Source organism: Neovison vison, chromosome 13 (assembly GCF_020171115.1).
Source record: "Neovison vison isolate M4711 chromosome 13, ASM_NN_V1, whole genome shotgun sequence".
Lineage (NCBI taxonomy): Eukaryota > Metazoa > Chordata > Mammalia > Carnivora > Mustelidae > Neogale > Neogale vison.
The window spans coordinates 44,281,591-44,305,167 of NC_058103.1; the positions used below are offsets into that span (position 1 = coordinate 44,281,591).

A 23,577-nucleotide genomic window follows, 5' to 3' on the forward strand; every position below is an offset into this window, starting at 1 on the left:
AATGGTGATCCTAGGTTGATAATCCTGTTACTCATAAGAGACCAACATTTGTGATATTTTTTGCATACTTTTTTTTTAAGAGATGGAAAATAATGTCCTGCAAGATGAGGATTGAACAGCTGAAACAAACAATATGTAAAGGGAATGAAGAAATGAAAATAAGTAAGTAATCTGTCCCCCTTCTTCTAGACCTAATAAAGGGCTAGTGTGGAATATCATTAGCTTCATAAGCTAGAGAGACAGAAGTGGGTGGGAGGGGAGGCAACAGCAACCTGGGAAGGTTTCCTACTTGCCTTGCTTCTCTTATCAAGCATTTGTATAAGAATTTTAAGTAAATATTTTTACAAATACCTGTATTTTATATACACACATATACACAAATATAATGACCTTTGAATAAAGTACTTTTCTCAGTTAAAAAGGTTAAGGAATACATATTTCCCATTCACCTTCGCTAACAGGAAGCTTGGTACTGAGTTATAATTACTAGTTCACTCCAGAACCACAGAATATTGGCTTTTTCTCTCCATTAGTGAGTCTCATGTACATTTCAATCTGTATTATTCTTACATTGTATTTGTGTACCTCATCCTTCATCATAAATGATTGTCAGATTTTAGGAGAATCCTCTTAGAAACCCTGTATCCTTAGATGTATCCCGTCTGTTTCTGAAGATCATTGTTTAAAGTTCAGAGTGAGTCACCGTCATGCCTTATGACTCCCTTTCTTGTCTGCTTGTGCTTTCAGAAGCAAGTATTTTATAGTGGTATGTAATAGAGCAAAAGCTTCCTTTGAAAATGTTTTTCCTCATAAAGGGCTCCTGTGGAGTTTCACAGGATTAGTCAGCCTGAGAGGAGGGCCGCGTGGGGAAGAGCTGCTCAGAACCACACACAGCCAGTTACCCACGGAGCTTTTCCTGCGCCTCCGGAGGCTCTGGTTCAGCAGCAGCGTAGCAGCCTGGGACTGACCCCTCTCTCCCCATCCTCCCGTGATACTCACATGTGCTCCCAGGTGTCTGTGACCCTCCTGGAACTGCTGGATTCACTGAGTTTGTGCCTCGCCTGATGAGCAAGTTTAAATCTTTGATGAGCTGAATTTCACAGATTCCTAACTCCCCAAAACAAAACGACCACCACAGAAAAGATTTGGCCCTAGAGCAGTGGACCCTGTGAGAGTGCTTCCCATCCCTACAAATCCTCAGTCACCTGTTGATGCTTGTACAATTTAGAGAGAGAATCCTGGGACCCACCTTGGACGTAGGAAGTTCAGGTCTCATGCGTGGGGCCGGGGTCAGTGGTTCTCAAATTGTCTGTAGTAAAAGACCATTTTCTTCCTCTCTGACTTCTATTCTGTCATAAATTGATCCCAGTACTTTTGTAAAATACCATAAAATGCTAGGGAAATGATTGCACACTTGAATGGTATGTCCGTGTCATATTGCCATGTTAAAGAGAAATGTTGCTGAGCTTACTCTGTATTTCTGTACCTCTTGTCTGACTGGTGAAAGTTTACTGACGGGCCCAGATCCAGGGACCACACTTTGAGTAGTACTATTCTGGGTGGCCCTGATGACTTACCAAGGGATGGGAACCACTGCTCTTTAGAACATAAATGCAGTCTCGTTGCCACCCTTTAGACGAGACTCAGACAATTCTGCAAACAATTTTAGGGGAGGTCATGAATTCCAGAAACTATGCATGGTCTCAAGTCCACAGATGAAGAGCTTGTTACTCAGCAAATAGTATTTCTTAAAAATTTTGTTGTTAAAAATATCACATATATTCAGAAAAGGTCATATATTATAAATTGTAGAACCTGATGAGTATTTCTCCAGAATCTTTTGGTGTTATGTGTCAGGATACAGAATAATACAGATATGTTATATGGTATTGATAAGGAAGTTGGATTGTATGAACCTTTAAGGTTGAGTCGATCGGTGTTATAAAGTTACTTATCCAGACAAGCAACAGTAGATGACAGAACTAGCATCAGTGTTTTCATGTTTAGGGAGAGACGGCATGGAGAGAAGGACAGATGAAACTCTTGAGCGCTGAGTCTGCGCGAATGCAGATTAGGTGACTGGTGATCTCCTGCCACCTGGGAAGGGTCATGATAGCAAGTTGGAAACTGTTCTTAAAAAATCTGACCACCATGACCGGGGGCCTTGGCCAGACTTTCATTTGAGCACTTGTAAAGAGCTCAGTAGCGATCATGAAAATGAGTGAGCTTGCTGGAAGATAAGCGTGATGGAACCAGTGACTTAAACATTAGAACATCCACACTGAGCAAGAATGGTAAAGAGAATGCACGAGTGAGGGGAAACAAAATTGCGGCAAACCTTAGGCCTGCAGCGAAGTGCCTAATAGATAGCCAGATAGCCAGTAAGTTTTTCAAACTGGATTAGATACCTTTTCTGCCCGCCATGGTTATTCTTCAGTGCTTACCGTAAGTCAGGTACCGTAACTTGATAGTTGTTGAGTGATTCTTTGAAATGATGACTACAGATGGAGACCCAGAGCCCTTTCAGTGGTGGGCCCCTTTGATTCATTTGTTTACATAAGCTGAACTCCCAGTTTTCACTTAGTGAACATTATGTAGTTAACCTGATGGAGGTTTTGCTTTTGGTTTAAGCCACAGGAAGATGCTTACCCTTGGGAGGTGGGTTCTGCAGTCTCCAGGAGCTATTTATAGAGTTAATTGTTGGGTGTAATTTATTTCAGATTCTGAAGGCCTTCTTAAAACCAAGGAAAAGAACCAGAAGCTCTACACTCGGGCACAGCGGCACCAGGAGAAAAAGGAGAAGATTCAGAGGCACAATCGCAGACTTGGTGACCTGGTAGAAAAAAAAACCATTGACTTAAGAAGTCATTATGAGCGTCTGGCAAAACTTCGGCGATCTCATATATTAGAGCTCACCTCTGTCATTTTTCCAATCGAGGAAGTAAAGACTAGTGTGAGGTACAGTGAGTCTTTCGACTCTAGGAATAGATCAAGTTTCAGAGCAAGTATATTTCAAATATGGCAGCACCTCATTTATCGGGTTCATTCTGGGGTCATTGGCTTTCCTGGTAATGAAGTCTTATCTGCTTCAGCAAACAGTACACGCTGCATGAAATTGGGGAGGCTGCCAAGGTGGAGGGTGGTGGCCCTCAGAGAAGTGGGGCCCTCACTTGTTGACTAACCTATTGACTTAGCCTTTTCCTGGTAACTAGCTGCTGGCAAGCAGTGAAGACCGTGAGTTTAGTCTTAGGCTCTAGTGCGTGGCTACCCTCAGGAGTCATCGGATGGACAAGACCGTGGTTCCCCACTTGCATGTTCATCAGAGTCACTCAGGAACTTTTGAAAAATAGAGGTTCCAGAGGACACATCATCCGGTCCCCAGCCTATCTTGTAATATCTTTTTTTTTTTTTTTTTAAACTTCCCAAGATGATAATTGATGTTTGAAAACTGCTACGGAAGAGTTCATTTGCTTTCTCACTAACCATCAGGTTGTTCCAGTTGAGGATTTTCCTGTCTCTTTTGGTTGCCCTCACTGCCCAGCATCCTTCCCCAGCTGGTCCGTGGACTGTGACTCAGGAGGACCATTACTCTGTCTGCTCCCTCTACTTCACTGTGTCCTTTAGGCCTCTGCCCGAGTTAACTTCCTAAAAGCCTAGAGGTCTCATTGTTCTTCTGGCTTGAAACCCTGCTCTCTACCAAGTAATTTTTCATTAGTAATAGTAGTAATTAGTAATTAGTAATAGTAGGCAAATATAAAAATAAAAAGGCAGATTCAAAATAGAGCAGAATAGGAAGTTCAGAAATAGACTCTAAGCTAGCCTTTTGGCTCAGTGGGGAGAAGTTAGGATATAAAACAGGCGACCAGGCCTTTGGGGAGGAAAAAGCTCATAAAACAGAAACATTATGGTAAGTTAGAATTTTTTTTTTTTTAAGTTGTTTATTTTTTCAGTAATCTCTACACCCATAGGGCTCCTCACCCCAAGAGTCAAGAGTGGTGTGTTCTTCCAACCGAGCTGGCCGGGCAGTCCCAGTGCTAAATTAGATTCTGATGGGCTAAGGTATCAGTGTTAAAACACAGTAAACAAAGACACGGTCTTTTTTTTTCTTTTTTTTTTTTTTAATTTTTTTTTTTTTTTTAAGATTTTATTTTATTTATTTGAGAGAGAGAGACAGTGAGAGAGAGCATGAGCGAGGAGAAGGTCAGAGGGAGAAGCAGACTCCCCATGGAGCTGGGAGCCTGATGTGGGACTCGATCCCGGGACTCCAGGATCATGCCCTGAGCCGGAGGCAGTCGTTTAACCAACTGCGCCACCCAGGCGTCCCCAAAGACACGGTCTTAAGACACTGTCTCAGATCTGAGGAGACCAGGGAGACCAACAGCTGAATGCGAACTTGCAGAAGAGAAAACATGGACAAAAACTTTCTCCTCTCTGTGCTGTTAAATCTTTTATAAGCAGTATATGATACTATATGCTGGTACTTTTTTAAAGCCCATAGTTCTGAAGTTACTTCTGTAAAAAGGTTTCTTGTCCATTCACATTTCTCAAACTTGTTACATGGAAGAAGGAAGAAGCAGAAGTGCCGCCCAGAACTGGCCATAGTGCCCCGCTCCCCTCCCTGTGACTGCCAGGGCCCTCGCCCCACAGGCATGGGGTGGCTGGAGGAGAAAGAATTGAGAACAGAACCTCAACTTAATGCAGCGCAGACACCCTCCCCAGTCTGCCCCTTTCTCACCTACTTTTCCTACACTGACTCTGACCCAACAGCAGGGATCGTCTTGTCTCTGCGCCACCACTGAGCACACAATGTCCCCCGCGCACACACACACCTGGCCCCCACCCCTGATGGGGCATGCTGACTTCTCGCGCCTTCCCACTCTCCTGGCCCTCAGTTCAGAGCGCCATCCACACTGTCACAAGTATTTCTGTGTGGATAGTAACACTGCATTTCCCTTTTTCATGGTGCAGACTTTTGCACTGATGACCCAGAAGCCATTGTGGGTCAAAACTGCTGCCTTGCCAGATGTCTGAGCAGTGACGCCAACTGTGTCACCTGTTGTTGTATTCTACTGTGTACTTGCATTTTCTGAGAGAAAAGCGTTCACGTCAAGGACGCTCATAATGAAGCAGTGGAAATCATATTTTTTTATTTAAATTTTATTGTCTTGATCCTTGCGTACACATCGTTTTAGTAGACCACACGAGGAAACGGGAAGTGGGCAGAAGCTCCTTTGCTCCGTTCTGAAGGGCCGCAGCCGGCTTATCAGAAAGCACTCGAGTGAGTTGCAGGCGGGACGAGCTGGTGTGTGCGTAGGACACTGTTTTTACTTGAAAGAACTACTGCAAGACTTGAGTGTGAAAGAGATTTTCAGAGGTCTTGACCAGTGCTGTTTTGCTTTGTGTTCCAGTGGTTAAAAGACAAAGCCACTCTTCACTACTTCTCTTGTTTTGAAAAGTACAGCGGTTTTTTTGGTTTTGTTTTCATAAAAATATACTGTGTTAACATAATAGGTTTATTATTTCCAAATGAATGAATCATTTAAAATTTTCTCAGATTTCTAATACAGGCAAATGTCAATAATCTGCCCATCACAAAAGCTCTTTGGGGTTCTCCAAAAATTGCAAGTGTGTAAGCATGAGACCAAATAGTTCGAGAACCTGACAGTGAGGTGGCAGGTGCCACCCTCTCACATCGGTGCGGCCTTCTGTGCCACAGCGGTTTCAGCGTCATCTCTGATGGAGTTACTCACCTCTGTATATTCCAGTTAAACTCCTGTCCTCGTGTGTGCATCTTTCAGTGTTCTGCTGGTCAGGCGGGCAACTTGGATGCTCTTTGAAACCCATTCCCTTGAAATCTGTGTGTGTGTTCTGATTTCCAGAGATCCCGCAGATGTGTCCTCGGAGAGCGACAGTGCCATGACCTCCAGCACTGTGAGCAAGCTTGCCGAAGCCCGGAGGACGACTTACCTCTCGGGAAGATGGGTCTGTGACGATCACAACGGGGACACCAGCATTAGCATCACAGGGCCTTGGATTAGCCTTCCCAACAACGGGGACTACTCTGCCTACTACAGTTGGGTGGAAGAGAAGAAAACCACGCAGGGGCCTGGTGAGAATCAGAATAGTCTTTGAAAACTTAGAAGTATGTATGTTTTTTAATTGAGGTAAAATTTACGTAACGAGACGAACAGCTGTAAAGCGAACCATCCCGCGGCACGGCGACATTCGCCGTGTTGTGTGTTGGTATCCGGAGCGCTGCATCACCCCAGACGGGAGCTCTGGGGCCTGGAGCTGTCATGCCCCTGTCCCCTCTGCTCCCCGCCCTGAGCAGCCCCTACAGATGAGATCAACTTATGATGGTTCAGCTTACAATTTTTTGATTTTATGGTGATGCAAAAGCGATACATGTTCAGTAGAGTTTAAGCTTTGAATTTTGAATTTGGATCGTTTCCTGGGCCGGTGCTGTGCATGTGTACTCTCAGGGTGCCAAGCCCCCGAGGCCCCCAGGCAGCTCTGCGGCTGTGAGGGTCCACAGCCGGTAGAGACACCGATAATGTTTCATGTTTCACTTTCAGTACAGCGTGCACTGCATTGCGTGAGATGTCCAGCATGTTCTTATAAGTAAATGACTTTGCCCAGCTGTAGGCTGACGTCAGTGTTCTGGGCCTGGGTCAGGCAGGCCGGGTGAAGCTATGGTGGTAGTTATTTAGGTGCCTTAAATGCATTTTCAGCTTAGGATATTTCCAATTTACAATGGGTTTATCAGGACATAACCCCATCCTAAGTCGAGGAAGATCCATAATTTTGTTTTCTGTAGGTCTAGAGGTATCTATTTTGGATATTTCCTAGAATTGGGATCATATAATGTGTGACCTTTTGTGTCTGGCTTTTCTTTTTTTCTCTTTTTTTTTAAAGAGTTTATTTATTTATTTAACAGATCACAAGTAGGCAGAGAGGCAGGCAGAGAGAGAGGAAGGGAAGCAGGCTCCCTGCTGAGCAGAGGACCCGATGCGGGGCTCGATTCCAGGACCCTGGGAATCATGACCTGAGCCGAAGGCAGAGGCTTTAACCCATGAGCCACCCAGGCGCCCTGTGTCTGGCTTTTCTTAAATAGCATAGTGTTTTCAAGGTTCATCCATTTTGTGGCATGAATTAGCATCTCATTCTTTTTATGACTAGGTCATATTCCATTGTATGTAATGTGGATATTCCACGTTATATCCATTTTTAGGCATTTCACTTTTGGGGGGTGCTACTGCTTTATTTATATAAAAGACCTCACTAATTAGTATATTTATCCAGTAGAGTCGTTTTTGTAGTATCTTTGTAAAGAGCTTGTTTTTAGCAGCCCAAAACGGAGATAGAAATTGCCCAATAGAAAAACCCTTTAAAACTCTGGTAGCTTTCTTTGGGGTGCCTGGGTGGCTCAGCGGGTTAAAGCCTCTGCCTTCGGCCCAGGTCATGATCCCAGGACCCTGGGATCGAGCCCCACATCAGGCTCTCTGCTCAGTGCAGAGCCTGCTTCTCTCTCTCTCTCTGCCTGCCTCTGTGCCTACTTGTGTTCTCTGTCAAATAAATAAAGTCTTAAAAAACAAAAAACAAACAAAAAAAAAACTCTGGTAGCTTTCTTTGGTGGAGAAAAGATTGTTCATTTAGTTATTTAGCAAATACGTAGTGAGTGTGTGCTTTCTGTCACGCACGGTGCCAGGTGCTGGTGGGACAAAGTGATGTCACCAAGACAGGTGTAGCCTAGGTGAGGCCTTTCTGAGGAGGTGACATTTAAGTTGGACATTTACTGTTCTAATAAATAATACATTATCAGGTCCAAGCAGTTCAGACTTCAATTTCATTTATGTTGGGTCTGTCTGGGCTCATTTGCTTGGGTTACATTCCACACCGCAAAAATCAGAAGTGATGAAACATTATTGTGCGGCCAGGAACGTGTTATTAGTCTATTAGGAGCAAAACAGAACCATCGACAATGTAATGATAAAATTACAGATCATAAAATCTAGGTTCCCTGGTATTTTTTTGTTGAAATTAAAGCTGTATGTGGTTGTTTCTCTGCCTCAGACATGGAGCACAGTAACCCCGCTTACACGATCAGTGCCGCCTTGTGCTACGCGACTCAGCTGCTCAACATCTTGTCTCATATACTTGACATAAATCTTCCTAAAAAGCTGTGCAACAGGCAAGTAATCGAAGGTGACGAAGTCCTCTTTATCACAGATCTCGTTTTCCTATTAGTACTTACTCTAATTAAACCCAAAATAGGAATTTAAGTATTATTAAGCCAGAAAAACGACTGGGAAATGTTGAGATTAATTTCCAAAGCCTACTGTGCAAGTTTGTTTCATTATCTTAAAATTGCACATGAAGTCTTCGAGAAGACCACGGAGAATTCTCCCACTTGTGAAAGTAATTGAAGGAAAAACTAGGATCTTCAGAGGGTACGCTCCTGTGTAAGAACTGGGTAAATCATAACACCTGAATATAAAATAAAAAACAAGTGGCTTAGAATTCAAAAAAAATGTAAGGGTGCCTGGCTGGCTCAGTTGGGGGAGCATGTGACTCTTGATCTCTGGGTTGTGAGTTTGAGCCCCACGTTGGGTGTAGAGATTACTTAAAAATGAATTTAAAAATGTAAACTTAGATCAGTTACAACCACTGCATACTCTCAGGAACCTAATTTTTTTTTTCTTTTTAAGATTAATTTGAGAGAGAGCTTGCGCATCCAGGACCTGGGAATGGGGTCCTGGGGGTGGGGCAGGCAGAGGGAGAGGAAGAGAGTCCTTTCAACAGACTCTGCCCTGAGTGGGGAGCCTGACACGGGGCTCGGTCTCATAACCCTGAGATCATGACCCAAGCTGAAACCAAGAGTCATATCCTTAACTGACTGGGCCATCCAGGCTCCCCAGAATGAAATCTTTTAAAAAAAAAAAAATGTAAACATTTACAGCATACTCAGTTCTAAGTTCTGCTCAGCCCTTTCTACCACTGTTGAGTCATCCTTACATTTCAAGCCAATTAAATATGTATTATCATCTCTCTCCCCTTTAAAACACAAAAGTTGCCAGGGTGTTTTACATCTTGCTTTTTGAGTGTTTAACAAATATTTGAGCGCTTTTCTGGGCACTGAGAGGGTACAGTGGTGATGAAAACCTAATCCTTGCCCTCTTGGCCCTTCATTCTAACAGAGGGACAGATAAGCAATGAGCGGTGTGTCCGCTGGTCATGAAGCCCGTGGAAGACACAAAAGCAAAGTGGAGGAGAAGGGGACGGGGAGGCAGGGCTGTGAGTGGGCTCGTGTGCGATCACCTGTGACCCTGAGGGAAGGAAAGAGGGGAGCAGGCCACGTGGGTCCATTGGCACCAAGAGAAAGCCCTGGAGAGAGCGAGGACAGTGAAGAAGGTGGGGGTAAAAACTGTGTGAGCCTCGTGGGGCCATTGTGAGCCTCCAGCTGTCATTCTGCACAGAGCGGACAGTTAGCAGAGGTTTCTCGGTGTGGTGTGCCACGATCTCGCCAGTCCCCTAATTCTGTTCACAGAATAATCTTGTACATTTGTCATTTCGTTCGTGTGCAGGTATTTGTGTTGAGTAACTTTTCAGAAGTGGAATTGCTGGTCAGAGGGAATATGCATTCGTAATTTTTATAGATGCAGGGGAATCGCTCGTCACGAGGGCAGTAGTTCATTCTTAGAAAGTCTCTGTTGAATGGACGGGACTGGAAGAGATTATGCTGAGTGAAATAAGTCAAGCAGAGAGAGTCAATTATCATATGGTTTCACTTATTTGTGGAGCATAACAAATAGCATGGAGGACAAGGGGCGTTAGAGAGGAGTAGGGAATTTGGGTAAATTGGAAGGGGAGGTGAACCATGAGAGACTATGGACTCTGAAAAACAGTCTGAGGGGTTTGAAGTGGCGGGGGGGTGGGAGGTTGGGGTACCAGGTGGTGGGTATTATAGAGGGCACAGCTTGCATGGAGCACTGGGTGTGGTGAAAAAATAATGAATACTGTTTTTCTGAAAATAAATAAATTGGAAAAAAAAAAGTCTCTGTTGAGTCTAACTTATAAAGAAGCAAAGGATGTGGGGTATGTTTTATACTCAACTGTGGTGTAAAATACACTCTTCCAAATAGACATTTTACCATAGAATTTCCTCGGAAAGATACAATTTTACAAACTGTATGTTTGTTTTCCAGTGAATTTTGTGGGGAAAATCTCAGTAGACAGAAATTTACTCGAGCAGTGAAGAAACTGAATGCAAATATTCTTTACCTGTGCTTTTCTCAGGTATGGAAAATATGCTGTGAGCTCATTTTTAATGTGTTACTTGGTTGAAAATGTTAATCAGTTTTTTGCTTTTTCTAGCATGTAAACTTAGATCAGTTACAACCACTGCATACTCTCAGGAACCTAATGTACCTGGTCAGTCCGAGCTCTGAACACCTGGGCAGGTAAGAATGCTTCTTGCTTTTTTCTAAGTGGTAGTGCTGTGCGTCCTTCAAAGCAGAGTGGTTGTGCGTGTCGGCAGAGCCCAGGGGCCTGGTCCCACCTCCAGAGTCTCCACAAAGCACAGAAATAATGTGGTCCTGTACAGAAGGGCAGAGCAGCTAGTCAAGTTTGAGCCTTTATGGTCCTTACATAATCATTTCTTGGAAAATTAATATCAGACATTTTTAACACCTAAAATGAACTAGAAGACCCCAGATGTTCCCAGAGGGGGGTGCCTCGTGCCACGTTTGAAGACCAGAAGCTATTTCTTGGACTCCATGTCCCCTTTCTTCTCAGCACTCTGTAGTGTCTGTCCCTTTTCCTGTGCCTTTCCTTTCATGCCTCCTCCCACCGTAATAGTTCTTCCCAGGCATCTTTTTGTCTCTCTGGCCACCATCAACTGGAGATAAAGGGTATTAGAAGTTTCAGGGGTGAACTAGTTTAAAATCCATTAGGATAAGAACGAGAGTCAGTAACAAAAAAGACCAACTAGGGCTGGTCTGTGGGATCCTTCTAGGCCCTCAGCCCAACGTAGAGGAAGCTTTTCTTTAGAACCATTCAGGTAACCCCTCTTGAGTACATATCCTTTTCCATGCTCTTAGCAGTCTGTCCCTACATTTCTGAGATACGACTTAGTTAATGTATTTGCACTTTTGAAAGAGGCTAAAGAAAATAAAAGGCAGGGATGTTCTTTTGGGGAGTCCCCTTCCCATCATTCATTTGCCTTTACAACTGGAACCAAGGTTCAGGGGGGGTCTTTACTCTGGCCAGGGTGCTTGGCTTCCTCCCCATGGCAGGGAACTTTCCATGGGAATCTGCCCTTAGCCACTGGCTTGTGTTTTCTGCAACCCCCCACCCCCACCCAAAACAGTAACTTACCTGGGACATAGAACCCTGTGGAAAAAGCTGTGCACTCTCTCTGGGGAACTGCACACACACATCTAGAATTCTATGCCGTTTCATACTCCTTGCTTCAAATTCCATTTATTAGTTCACAAAGCACAAGAACCTGTTAGAAATCCACCCCAGTTTTAGTGGTTGATTTCTGTGGGTTTGTTTGCCATCCTCTTTGTACTTTATTTCAGAGTTCAACATTAGGAAGAGTTCAACATTAGGAATTTTTTAAAAAAGATTTTATTTATTTGGCAGAGAGATCACAAGTAGGCAGAGAGGCTGGGGGTGGGGCGGGGAAACAGGCTCCCTGCTGAGCAGAGCCTGATGCTGGGCTCGATCTCAGGACCCAGAGATCATGACCCAAGCTGAAGGTAGAGGCTCAGCCCACTGAGCCACCCAGGTACCCCTCAACATTAGGAAATTAATCCTTAATAATAAGAGCTAATGTTTATTGAGCCAATATTTCATAGGTGTGCTGATTATTCTTATTTTACAGAAGGGGCTGGCTGGTAACTGAAGCTTAGCGTAATCAAGTAATTTGTTCTCATGATCACAGAGGCAGTCAGAGTAATAGAGCCAGTCCCAGCCCGCATCTGACTCCACAAAGTGGTAGATGCTCGTGCTTTTAACCAGTACACACCACTTAATCACATGAACAGATTTAAAAATAATAATAATAAGATCAACCTGATAGATTCCAGAACAGCAGTGAATAAAATTCAGTTCCTGTGAATAATTAGAGAAAATTAGTTGCAAATTTAAAAATTATTAAGAATATCTGCTTTAAGGGGCGCCTGGGTGGCTCAGTGGGTTAAGCCTCTGCCTTCGGCTCAGGTCCATGATCTCAGGGTCCTGGGATCGAACCCCAAATCGGGCTCTCTGCTCAGCGGGGAGCCTGCTTTCCCTCCTTCTCTCTGTCTGCCTCTCTGCCTACTTGTGATCTCTCTCTGTCAAATAAATAAATAAAATCTTTAAAAAAAAAAAAAAGAATATCTGCCTTAAGCCTACAGAAAAGAGTGTTTCAGTGACAAGTTCCTTATGTGGATGTTTAATAAAGGCATTCCTCTACAGTGAGGACAAGAGGAGGCCTGTTGTCGCTGCTATGTTCACTTCGTTCTGGAGGCCTAGGCGAAGCGGAACAATTTTACAAAGAAGTAAGGTCTATTTATGCCGGGAAGAAAGAAACTAGGTTGGCGTTGTTGCAGATGGTTGAACTGGCCATCCGGGAGAGCTTGCTTGCTTATGTGCTGACGGCTAGTCAGATAACAGAATGAGGAAAGGCTCCCCTTTACTGTAGCAACACCAACTATACATTACGTAGGAATAATCTTTACAAAACATGTGCAAACCATAGAAAATAGGAAACTTGAAAAAAATGGCTCAACATCTATTTCTTGAATTTCTGCTAGGCAGCGCATGAGGTGTGGGCCTGGATGAAAGAAAGCCTGAGGCAGGGAACACCCTCAAGATTTTCTTGGAGAGAAAGGCTGAGTAGTATAAAAATGCTTCTTCTCCCCAAAAGGAAACCTGATCAGAATTTCAACAGATATTTCATGGAACTTTGACAAGCTAATTCTGAAGTTGAGCTAGAAGCACAGGCTGCAAGGAAATTTTGGAAAAGAATAGTAAAGGATGGGCTTGACCCCTTTTAAAACATAGCGTAAAGGTGGTTAAACCAGGTGCTGTTAGCATGCAGGTGGGTGGAGCAACTAGACACAGAGAACAGAGTCCAGAGACGGGCCCTGTCCCTGCAGGGAGGGGACCACGACAAGACCCGGCATATTGAACCAGATAATAATAGATCAATAGCAGCGGGCCAGTGAGTATTCATACAGGGACAAAGCTGGACTCATACTACATTCCCCATGTAAAAATAAATTCCAGATGATAGAAAAGACCTTATTTTATTTAAAAAAAAAAAACAAAACCTATAAAATAGGAGAAAAGATAGTGTTTTATAATCACAGGGTGGGGAGGGAATTCCCATGCAAGCCACAAAACCCCCAAACCACAAAGGAAAGGAGTTACATAGTTTACTGTGTAAAAACTCTAAATGCCTCTGGTAAAATACCAGATACCAGAAAGTTAAAAGATAAGCAACAGTATGTTTTGCAGCCTGTATATCAGACAATGGATTAAAAATCTAGACCACTTAAAATTTCAAATCTGTAAAAGAAAGGCAGACCTAATAGAAAAATAGCCAAAGGATTAATCCAGGCAGTTCACACAAAAGAAAGGCAAGTAATCAGTATCCAAATGAAAAAAGTCTTCAGCTTCAGTGAAGAATAAAGAAGTGCAATTCAAAACAGCTTTCCAGTTTTTTACCCATCAGTTAGGCAAAAATGGAAAGGATGGATGATATCCAGTATTGGTGGTTGTCCTTAAAAAAAAAAAGGCTCTCTCCTACTAGGGGTGGATTTCTTTGGAGGGTCTGAAGTTTTCTCTGGGCTTGCCCTTGAGTCAGCTCTCCAGTTAGGGTAGGGGTCTGTGTGATGTATGTGAAGTGCACATGCTCAGCCGGGCTTATTACATCCGCGTTGGTTGTCCGTGAGCCGGGAGTCTAGGAGCTAGAGCTTCAGAAGTCCCCTTCCAGACCTGCCTCAGTCAGAGTCAAGGCTGTAGAGAGACTGATATTGGAACCTGGGTGGGACTTCCTGTTTCCATGGAGACCAGCTGAAGTGAGGATCCAATCCAGAATCCAACATAAATCTTATTCAAAATAAATTCAGACTTGCAAAAATAGTCAAAATTGCAAAAAATAAAGTAGTACAAAGACATATATATCTTTACCCAGACTCACCTTGTTACTGTTTTGCCTTATCATTTGTATAATCTCCATAAAGACATACATACACACATTTTTTTTCCTGAACCCTGTGAGGGTAAGTTACATACATGTATCATGGCTCTTGACCCCTAAATACTTCTATCTGTATTTCCTAAAAATAGGGGTATTTTCCTTTTAAGCAACATCAGCAAATTTCACATTGATACAGTAGTTTAATCCACTGCCCATCTGCACGTTTTGTCTGTGGACCAGATTTATGTCCCGTGCAGCACTTTCACCTCCAGTATATGATCCAACCTAGAGTCTGGTGCTGGGTTTAGTCGCTGTGTTTCTTGAACCTCTTAAATCTGGAACGTTTCCACGGCCTACTTTGTCTTTTACAACATTAACACTTTTCCCTTCGTATTACTAGAGCTTTCTTTCTGAATTTGGTATTTCTTCTTAGTGAGATTCCAAGAATCCAAGCATTCAAGGTAGAACACTGCCTGGGCCAGGAGTGTTTCCTGGACACTCGGCCACAGTGACCATCTGTCCCTCGTTGGTGATGTTAATTTGATCACCCAGTCACGATGCTTTCCACCTTCTCCACTGTCCAGTTCCTAGATTTTTTTCCTTCCTTGCAACTCTGTGCGGAGACACTTTGAGACCATGCAGTTATTGCGCTCATCAGAATTTCCCCCTGGGTTTAATACTGGTTGATTTTTCTTATCGGATTCAGTCTTTACTGTGATGTTGCCTACATTAATACCGTTATCATCCAGACTGTGTAGTTTACAAAGAGCTCATTCTTGTCGTTGTGTATCTGTCCAGTAATATTTTTGAAATATTTTGCAAAAGAGAGTTTTAAAACCAAAAAGGTCATTTTGTTACCTTAATCGATAAGAATAGTGCCCTGCAGCATCTTGAGAAAATTAGTAATTTTTATTCCCTGGTGACATTAAGTATAAAATATTTCATTGTCTTGCTAATTTTGTGTGATGTGTCTGGCTCAGCGTATTCTGGGCAACAAAAATTGCTCCACCTGGCCACTTTGGGGGTCATCCAGTGGTTTTTCAGTTGAAATACTTCGTTGAGTGTCTGCTGCATGTCACCAGACTCTGCCCTGTGGGATTCCAGCAGAGAACTGGAGTCCCAAGTGGCTTGCCACGGAGCTCTGCCTGGAGGGAGTATCACCCCCCACCCAATATCACTCCTGTCTGTCTCCTGGGAAAACTTTTGAGAGGGGGTCTGGGGACAGTGGCAGTCCTGTGCCATGTAGGTAAGGCAGCATCAAAGAGAAACAGAAAACAGGCTATGCCTCCCATCTAGGAGGAAGGCAGGCTTCATGTGGCGCTAGGGGCTGAGGCCCTTGGAAAACAAAGCTCAAAGGATGGAATGAGCGGGCGCTGTGTTTAGGGAAGGAGGGAACCCAGCTGAGGTGCTACACTGTGAACATTTGTGCGTAGGTGACGCGGGAAGGGAAGAGGCGGCTGCCGCTGGCTGCAAGCAGACGCTGCTTCGAGGAGGTGCTGCTGCAGAGAGGACCTGAGCTGGGGCACATGCGGAGGATTGATGGGGGGACTTCCTGGGTGATACCAGGCAGGAGCGTGAGGGCGGCGGCCCAGCTGGCTTGTTTTAAGAAGGGTCGCCTGGCTCAGATAACCTGAGATGAGCCGGAGAGGTTAGCCCTCACGTGGAGAGCTCTGGCAGGCCATGAAGCTAGGAGGAAGGAGAGGCATCCTCGGAAGAAAATCTTTGGAGTAGACCTGTTTACCAAAGGGGTGGGGGGAGGGAAAGAGAGAAAAGAGAGGAATTGTAAGGAGAGCTTTTTAAGGAAACAGGAAAGGGATACTCAGATAAGATGCCAGTTGTTGGTTTGTTTGTTTATTTATTTATTTATTTTAAGTTTTTTATGTATTTATTTGACAGAGAGAAATCACAAGTAGATGGAGAGGCAGGCAGAGAGAGAGAGGGAAGCAGGCTCCCTGCTGAGCAGAGAGCCCGATGCGGGACTCGATCCCAGGACCCTGAGATCATGACCTGAGCCGAAGGCAGCGGCTTAACCCACTGAGCCACCCAGGCGCCCTGTTGGTTTGTTTGGAAAAGCTGCAGGGGGTCAAGGGGAGAGGCTCTTGGTTCTTAATGCCTTCACTCCTTGCAAAGTAAGGACTTCTGGGCTAGATAGGACTTGGGAACCCCTGGTCAGAGGGGCTTTTTGATATGTAAATTGCCTGAGGGAGACCAAGGGGAGACCCCATGGTACATCTTCCAATTTAAGATAAAGCCCTAAAAACAGTGCCTGGGACAGAAATGTTCGCTGTTAACTATTGCTGGTACAGCCAGGAAGCAAGGTTGTCTTCGAGGAACAAAGGCTACTTGACCCAGGAGAAAGTGAGTTGGAAGGTGCAGGCCTGGTGAGGTACACTGGAGGCCAGTGCTAGGCTTTTGTCATTGTTAAGGCCATAAAGAATTTTAGACAGACTAAAATGGCAGGCTCTACCCATTCGGGGATATCTCTTTATTTTTGCTAACCCCTATCATTTCCCCTAGAGTCATCATCAGAGGCATGTGTCCTTATTGTGGGGGCAACGGTAGAGAGAAAGAGGCTGCTGGAGGGCCTTGGCTCCAGGAAAATCCTGGGAGAAGAGCAGGGGGCTGTAGGAGGACTGCCCACCGGGAGCGCGTGCAGCCGGGCTCTCCTGAGGCAAGGGCACTTGGAAGGGGGCGGGGGAGGAGCAGCAGCGGGCCTGGGTGGGGTTTGCTTACGCTGTCCCACATCGGTCATCAGCAGCTGTCCCAGAGGGTGAGGCCTGAGAAGGGTTATTAGATTTGGAGACGATGATGTCATCAGGGACGTTTGGGGAATAGTTTTCTCCTAAAGTACAGTGCAGAAATATGCATTATTCCAGATGACTATATTCTTAATAGTTATAGCTCATTCTGTTATAAATGGGCCTCTAGAAAACTGTGACCATGTCTGAAAATGTGTGCAGAGCCTGCTGTTGGCAGCGGTCCGAGGAAGCACTGCTAACACGCATACAGCTGGGCCGCTTAGCTCTTTTGAGTCCTAAGAACGTAGAAATGAGGAGTTTCCATAAGGCAGAGAACAGCTGTACTTTTTTTTTTTCTATACCATTTTTTTCTTGTGCCACCAAGTGATACAGCAGTGTATACAACAAGTGATGGTTGTTGGTGGGACTGTCCCCCCCGAGATGCGTGGATCCTGCAGTTGTTCAGGGAGGAAGTCATCCCTGGGACCAGGACGGCTGGTCTCGGTGCGTCCCGGAGCTCCACCAGGCGAGCCGGGGGAGGAGGAACAGTGTGGGCGCGTGGTGGTGTGCATTCCTCCCATGGTACTTATCTGGGTGAATAACCGCAGTTACACACCACCAGGGGGTACAGTGCAGGCTCTGGACCTCCTCGGTCCCGGCAGGCCTGTGTCGCTGTTGTCACAATGCTGGTTGTGTGCTCGTGCAGGTCGGGACCCTTTGAAGTGCGAGCTGACCTGGAGGAGTCCATGGAGTTCGTGGACCCCGGCGCTGCTGGGGAGTCGGACGAGAGCGGCGACGAGCGCGTCAGTGATGAGGAAACCGACCTGGGCACGGACTGGGAGAACCTGCCGAGCCCCCGCTTCTGTGATATCCCTTCCCAGCCCGTGGAGGGCTCCCAGAGCCAGAGCAGCCAGGTGTCCCCGCCCATTGCGAGCAGCAGTGCGGGCGGGATGATCTCGTCCGCCGCCGCCTCGGTGACCTCCTGGTTTAAGGCTTACACTGGACACCGCTAGTGCGCACCGGCCGCAGTGCGCCAGGTTTGTGTCAAGAAAGTTGTTCTTCCGCTACGCTCAAGTAAACTTTGTGTTCCGTTAAGATAGTGCCTGGAACAAAAAGAGGTTAAACTGTTGGGTTTTTTTTTTAAAGCAGGGAGGACAAGCATTTCTATGTATCAGATGGCCGATGGGGGTGACCCACACGCTTCTGCTAGAACAGCTAGGTCAGGGGTCCCTCTGCGAGACCCGTGTCGGTGGAAGACGAGCGTGTGTGTGCCGGTCTGCTGAAGCAGAAAATCCACCTGGGCTCCCTTTGGTCATGGGCCACTGGGCCCGCAGAGGCAGGCTGACACTTTGGTCCTTGTGATGCCGAGACTGTTCCTGAACACTTTGTTTTAGAAGTTGAATCACAAGCCAGTGATTCTTGACGATTAGGACTTGAAAGACAAAAACTGTTTCATATGAGTCTGTGCTTATGCCATCATTTTTTGTATGGAGCACCAGCAGGCAATTTGAAATACTTGATTTCTTTAGAATATGGTCATGTTTGTTTTTTAGGTCAAGGATGTTGGTTTTGTTTGGGAGGGGCATATGGGGAGGGGTAGTATAAAGTTATTTCACTCATGCTGCTGCTGTCGTAGCTTGTCAGACATTCCTGTTTTTCTTTCTCCCACACGCCAAAGAAATGAAGGTCTTTATTTTTGGACCCACATCCATGAACAGAAGAAATCCCAGCTGCAAGTATGGCTGGAGATTTAAAAACTATATTCTTATATTCTGAAAGGAATTAAATTCATTCTCACCTAGGTTATTGAATTTTACCATCTATACTATGTGCATTTTGAAATCAAACTTATTTTTTGAGTGGAAAGTCATTAAGGTGGTTCCCTTATGTAAGCTAAATGCCTGCCTGGGCACAGGTTAAAAGCCACTTAACTAAATGGCCTCTGGTCATTCTTCTGGTGTCCCAGTTTTTTTCTAAGGAATTCAGTAGGTGGCGGGTTTTCCCAGGGAAAACCATCCTGCTTGCTTGCTTAGAGGTCTTTGTTGCTCTAGGGACACTCCCTTCACTCAGAAATGCAGAGCGAATCACAGCTGATCCTACTCTTCTCTGACAGAATTTTCCCTCACCAAGAGATCATTTTCAGCTAATGTTGTGTCGTCGTGTTATTCTCTTAGTGACAATCTCACAAGAAAACTGTAGAGAGGCATTATGTACAAATGTGTAAGTAGTTTTTTATTTTTAATAATTGCAAAAACTCCTATGTAACAACTACAAAAAGAAATCCTATGGAAAAATTTCTAACAGGCATTATTACCCTATCTTGTTAGTGTGATTAGCATGACCGTACCTCAGATAAATCATTCAGAGACCTACCCTACCCTAGCTTCTTTTCTTCTTGTAATTATTATAGTTGATACTTTGCCTCCGAATCCGAGGTGCTATATAGCTTTTGCTATGGTATATTTAACGTTTGGTAGAGTTGCAGAAGAAGGGTTTTTATTCCTATCCAGGAGTTCCAAGTTCCCTGACTCTATGAATTTTCCACTCAGGGAGGTAACAGGCTTTGCTCCATGTGGGTTCTTAGTAGCTGGTGTCAGTACTCAGCTTCATGATGGCTGAGCTAGCGTTGTACCACCCAGGTCGGAAGTTCATAGGGAATGGGTACGTAGACTTGAACAAATACCAAATGAACTTAAAATCCCATGAGGTTAGGGTTGTCTAGGCACTTCAAACCCTCAAGAAGAGTTTAATTTCAAGCTGAGAGAAGATGGAAGACGGATTTGGGGCTTGGGGATAGAGATTGACTTATAAAAGATGCACAGTTATCATGGTTTCTCTCCCGTAGGCGCCTAAGAAACCATGAGTGTGAGATTACAGTAAAGAATAGAAACCAGAGATCACAACTCCTGTCTAAAGAGTAAGTCAACAAAACTTAAAGGATATAGGAAGTAGGGATTGATAGAGTATATTTTGTTGTTTTTTTATATCAACTAGAGGCACTTTATTTAGGGTTAAATGATCAAACCCTTTAGTGGTTTGGAACACCAACATACTGGCTTACACTGCTGAGATATTTTGGTTTTCATTATTTTGCACTGGATCCACTTTGTAAATATTCTTAAATACACATTTCAACCACTGTTTTTTCCTACTCTCTTTGCTGCTCATTAAAATCTTTCATGTAGGTGCCAGAACCATATGTAAACAGCTTTTTAAAAAACTGAAGCTGGTATTTTTTTTTAAACAAAAGCCATAGAACTTGGGTCATGTTTTCCATATAAAATGATTTGTTGAAACAAGGTAATACTAATAAAAACCTACAGGCACCAAGTAGACTGTTTAAAATGGTCTATTAAAGACTTCTTTTTTGGGATGGACTATAGGAGAAGTTTTGCACATCTGTAAATTAAAGGGAAAAACTGTATGTTAAATTGGGTATATGGACAGGATTCACTTAAGGATTCATGTATCAATAATTTGGGAAAGAACATTCAGGGCCATGCTGTTTTTAAAAGAACCACAGTGTCTGAGAATCTCCTTGTGGTGTAATGTTGCAGGAATTTCCCATTACTCTGCGACTTCCAAACCAGTTTGAGTCATAACAAATGTTTTCTAAACTTTTATTGTATTATTGCAATAAATCTTTTAACAGTACTTTGCTAATATGTGTGTCTTTTTCAAGCTCTGATTACTCATTTCTATTGATACACTGAGGGTAACAAAAATGAGATTTAACTCTGGAATAATTTATACAAATTATAGGGTAATTTTTTTTTAAAAAAGATTTTATTTATTTGACAGAGATCACAAGTAGACGGGAGAGGCAGGCATAGAGAGAGAGAGGGAAGCAGTCTTCCTGCCGAGCAGAGAGCCCAATGCGGGACTCGATCCCAGGACCCTGGGATCATGACCTGAGCCGAAGGCAGCGGCTTAACCCACTGAGCTACCCAGGCGCCCTGTAGGGTAATTTTTTAAGAATTTTTTTGCTAGGTAAGGAAAAAGGTCTGGTAATCCCCAAAATTATAGTTTATGGTGGATTAACAATAATGGTCTATCTCTGGTAAGTTGAGAAGAACTAATTGCTTTACAGTGACTCCGTGCCTTAAAGACAGCTCCGTGAGGAGGTTGCCTTTGGAATCTGCCCAGACTTTTCAGGACAAGAGAGAAAGTGAAGTATCGGAGGTTCATTTGAGAGGAAGAACCAAGTAGTTTGGAGAATCACCCCCTCCAATCTGCCCTCTACCCCTTTCAGGTTAGAGTGGGGCCACCTGCAGGTAGACAGGGATACAAGGAGTGATTACTGCAGAACTGTTGCCTGCAGTCCAGCAGCAGGAGGAACCAAGGCTAGCAAACAGAAGTGTTCCCAAACAGGGCATGTGCTTCAGGGCTACTGCCCTTCTGCCTCCTCCTACCTACCTTCTACTGCCCTTCTACACTTAAAAACACGCTCCTGTCTAGAGCATACCCCAGAGTTATGTCATGACTGATGCAGGAAACAGGGTGAACCAAATGGGAAGCATGAACGATAGCTCTGTCCTTAGTGGTCATTAAAACTTACATCAGTGAAATGGAGCGGGCTTTGGGAAAGTCCTCTAAACTTCAGCTGTGAAATGCTCAATGAGAGAAAGCCACCAACAGCACACTCCGAGGATCTGGGGAGAAAATACCCTGGGGAAAAAAAAAAGAGCAAATAATCCTAAAATTTGTATGGACCACAAAAGACCCTGAATAGCCAAAGCAGTCTTGAGAAAGAAAAACAAAGCTGAAGGTATCATAAACCCCAGACTTGAAGATAGACTACAGTGCTGTAGTACTTAAAACATGATGGTACTGGCACCAAAACAGATCAGTGGAACAGAATAAAGAGCCCAGAAATAGACCCACCTGTATACGGTCAATTAATCTATGTTATCAAGGAGGCAAGAACATACAATGTGGAAAAGACAGTTTCTAAATGAGAGTGGACCACGTTCTTATACCATACACAGGAAAACTCAAAATGGAGTTAAGACCTAAATGCAAGACTTGAAACCATAAAACTCCTCAAAGAACACATACACAGTATGGGATTTGGGGACTACGCCAAAATAAAAAGTTTTTGCATAACAAAGGAAACCATGAACAAACATAACGGTAACCTATTGAATTGGAGAAGACTAACAAATGATAAATCCAATAAGGGGTTAGTATCCAAAATATACAACTCAACACCAAAAACAAACAAACAAAAACAATCCAAGTCCCAATCTGAATAGATATTTTTTTCTAAAGAAGACAGGAAAAGTGCTCACTTCGGCAGCACATATACTAAAAATTGGAAAGAAGACAGGGAAAGGACTGCTTTGCTGGTTCAGGCAGTGGAGCGTGTAACTCTTGATCTCTGGGTTGTGAGTTTCCCACACTGGGTATAGAGCTTACTTAAAATCTTCAGACAGATGACCAACAGACACATGAAAAAACCCTCAACATGACTCATCTCAGGGAAATGCAAATCAAAACCACAATGAGATATCACCTCAACACCAATCATAATGGCCAACATAAAAAAGACAAGAAATAAGTGCTGGCGAGGATGTGGAGAAAAGGAAACCCTCAGGCACTGTTGGGTGGAAATGTAAATTGGTAGCACCACTGTGGAAAACAGTATGGAGGTTCCTCAAAAAGTAAAAATAGAATTACCATACGATCCAGTAATTCCACTACTGGGTATTTACCCAAAGAAAATGAAAACACTAGTTTCAAGAAGATAGAGGTACCCTGTGTTTATGGCAGCGTTATTTACTATAGCCAACATATGGAAGCAATTCAGATGTCCACTAACTGATGAACAGAGAAGATACGGTCTGTATACACAATGGAGTATTCCTCAACCATAAAAAAAGAACAATATCTTGCCTTTTGTGACAACATGGATGGACCTAGAAGGTATTACATTAAGTGAAATCAGACAAATACCATGATTTCATTTATATGTGGGATCTGGAAAAAATGCACACACAGAATGGTGGTTGACAGAGAAGTAGAGGGGATGGATGAAACAGATGAAGTTGATGAGGAGATACAGACTTACCAGTCAGTAAGTCACAGGGGCACCTGGCTGACTGAGTGTAAAGCATACAACTCACTCAGGGTCGTGAGTTCAAGCCCCACACTGGGCATAGAGCTTACTTAAAATGCAGTCACAGAAACGGAAAGTACAGCACAGGGAGGAATACTGCGACAGCACTGTATGTGACAGATGGTAAGTATACTTACCTGTGGTGAGTCCTGAGTAATGTATACAATTGCTGAAGCACTATGTTGCACACCTGAAACTAATAAAACATTGTGAGCTACACTCCAATAAACATTTTTTAAAAGATGGGATTATAAATGAGTCTCTGTGTCTATGTGTATTTTAAAAATGCAGGATTTTGGACACCCCTGAATCAGAATCAGCACCATCCTGTGGAAATAATGGAATTTGCATGTAACTAAATTTTATTAGTCTCATTAAAAAGGTAGGTAAAAATTTTTATATTTTATTCAAAATACCCCAAATATTATTTTAACATGTAATCAATGTGAAAAAAGATGGGGAGCCAGAGAAGAGGGGGTCTGCAAAAAGGTCACACTGGTATTCTTGCCCTGAGCCACAAATATACTGGA

General features: G+C 43.8%; 1 protein-coding gene across 1 annotated transcript in view; it reads left to right on the forward strand.

Annotated features, from left to right (window-relative positions):
• ATG14 (autophagy related 14) overlaps nt 1-20,583 on the forward strand; it is a 37,674-nt gene extending 17,091 nt beyond the window's left edge. The window contains exons 4-10 of the mRNA XM_044229716.1: nt 81-162; nt 2,721-2,958; nt 5,880-6,109; nt 8,074-8,191; nt 10,206-10,296; nt 10,375-10,460; nt 17,636-20,583. Coding sequence (XP_044085651.1) covers nt 81-162; nt 2,721-2,958; nt 5,880-6,109; nt 8,074-8,191; nt 10,206-10,296; nt 10,375-10,460; nt 17,636-17,942 — 1,152 coding nt within the window. The 3' untranslated portion in view covers nt 17,943-20,583. The remainder of the gene's footprint in view (nt 1-80; nt 163-2,720; nt 2,959-5,879; nt 6,110-8,073; nt 8,192-10,205; nt 10,297-10,374; nt 10,461-17,635) is intronic.
• The last annotated feature ends 2,994 nt before the right edge of the window (nt 20,584-23,577 follow it).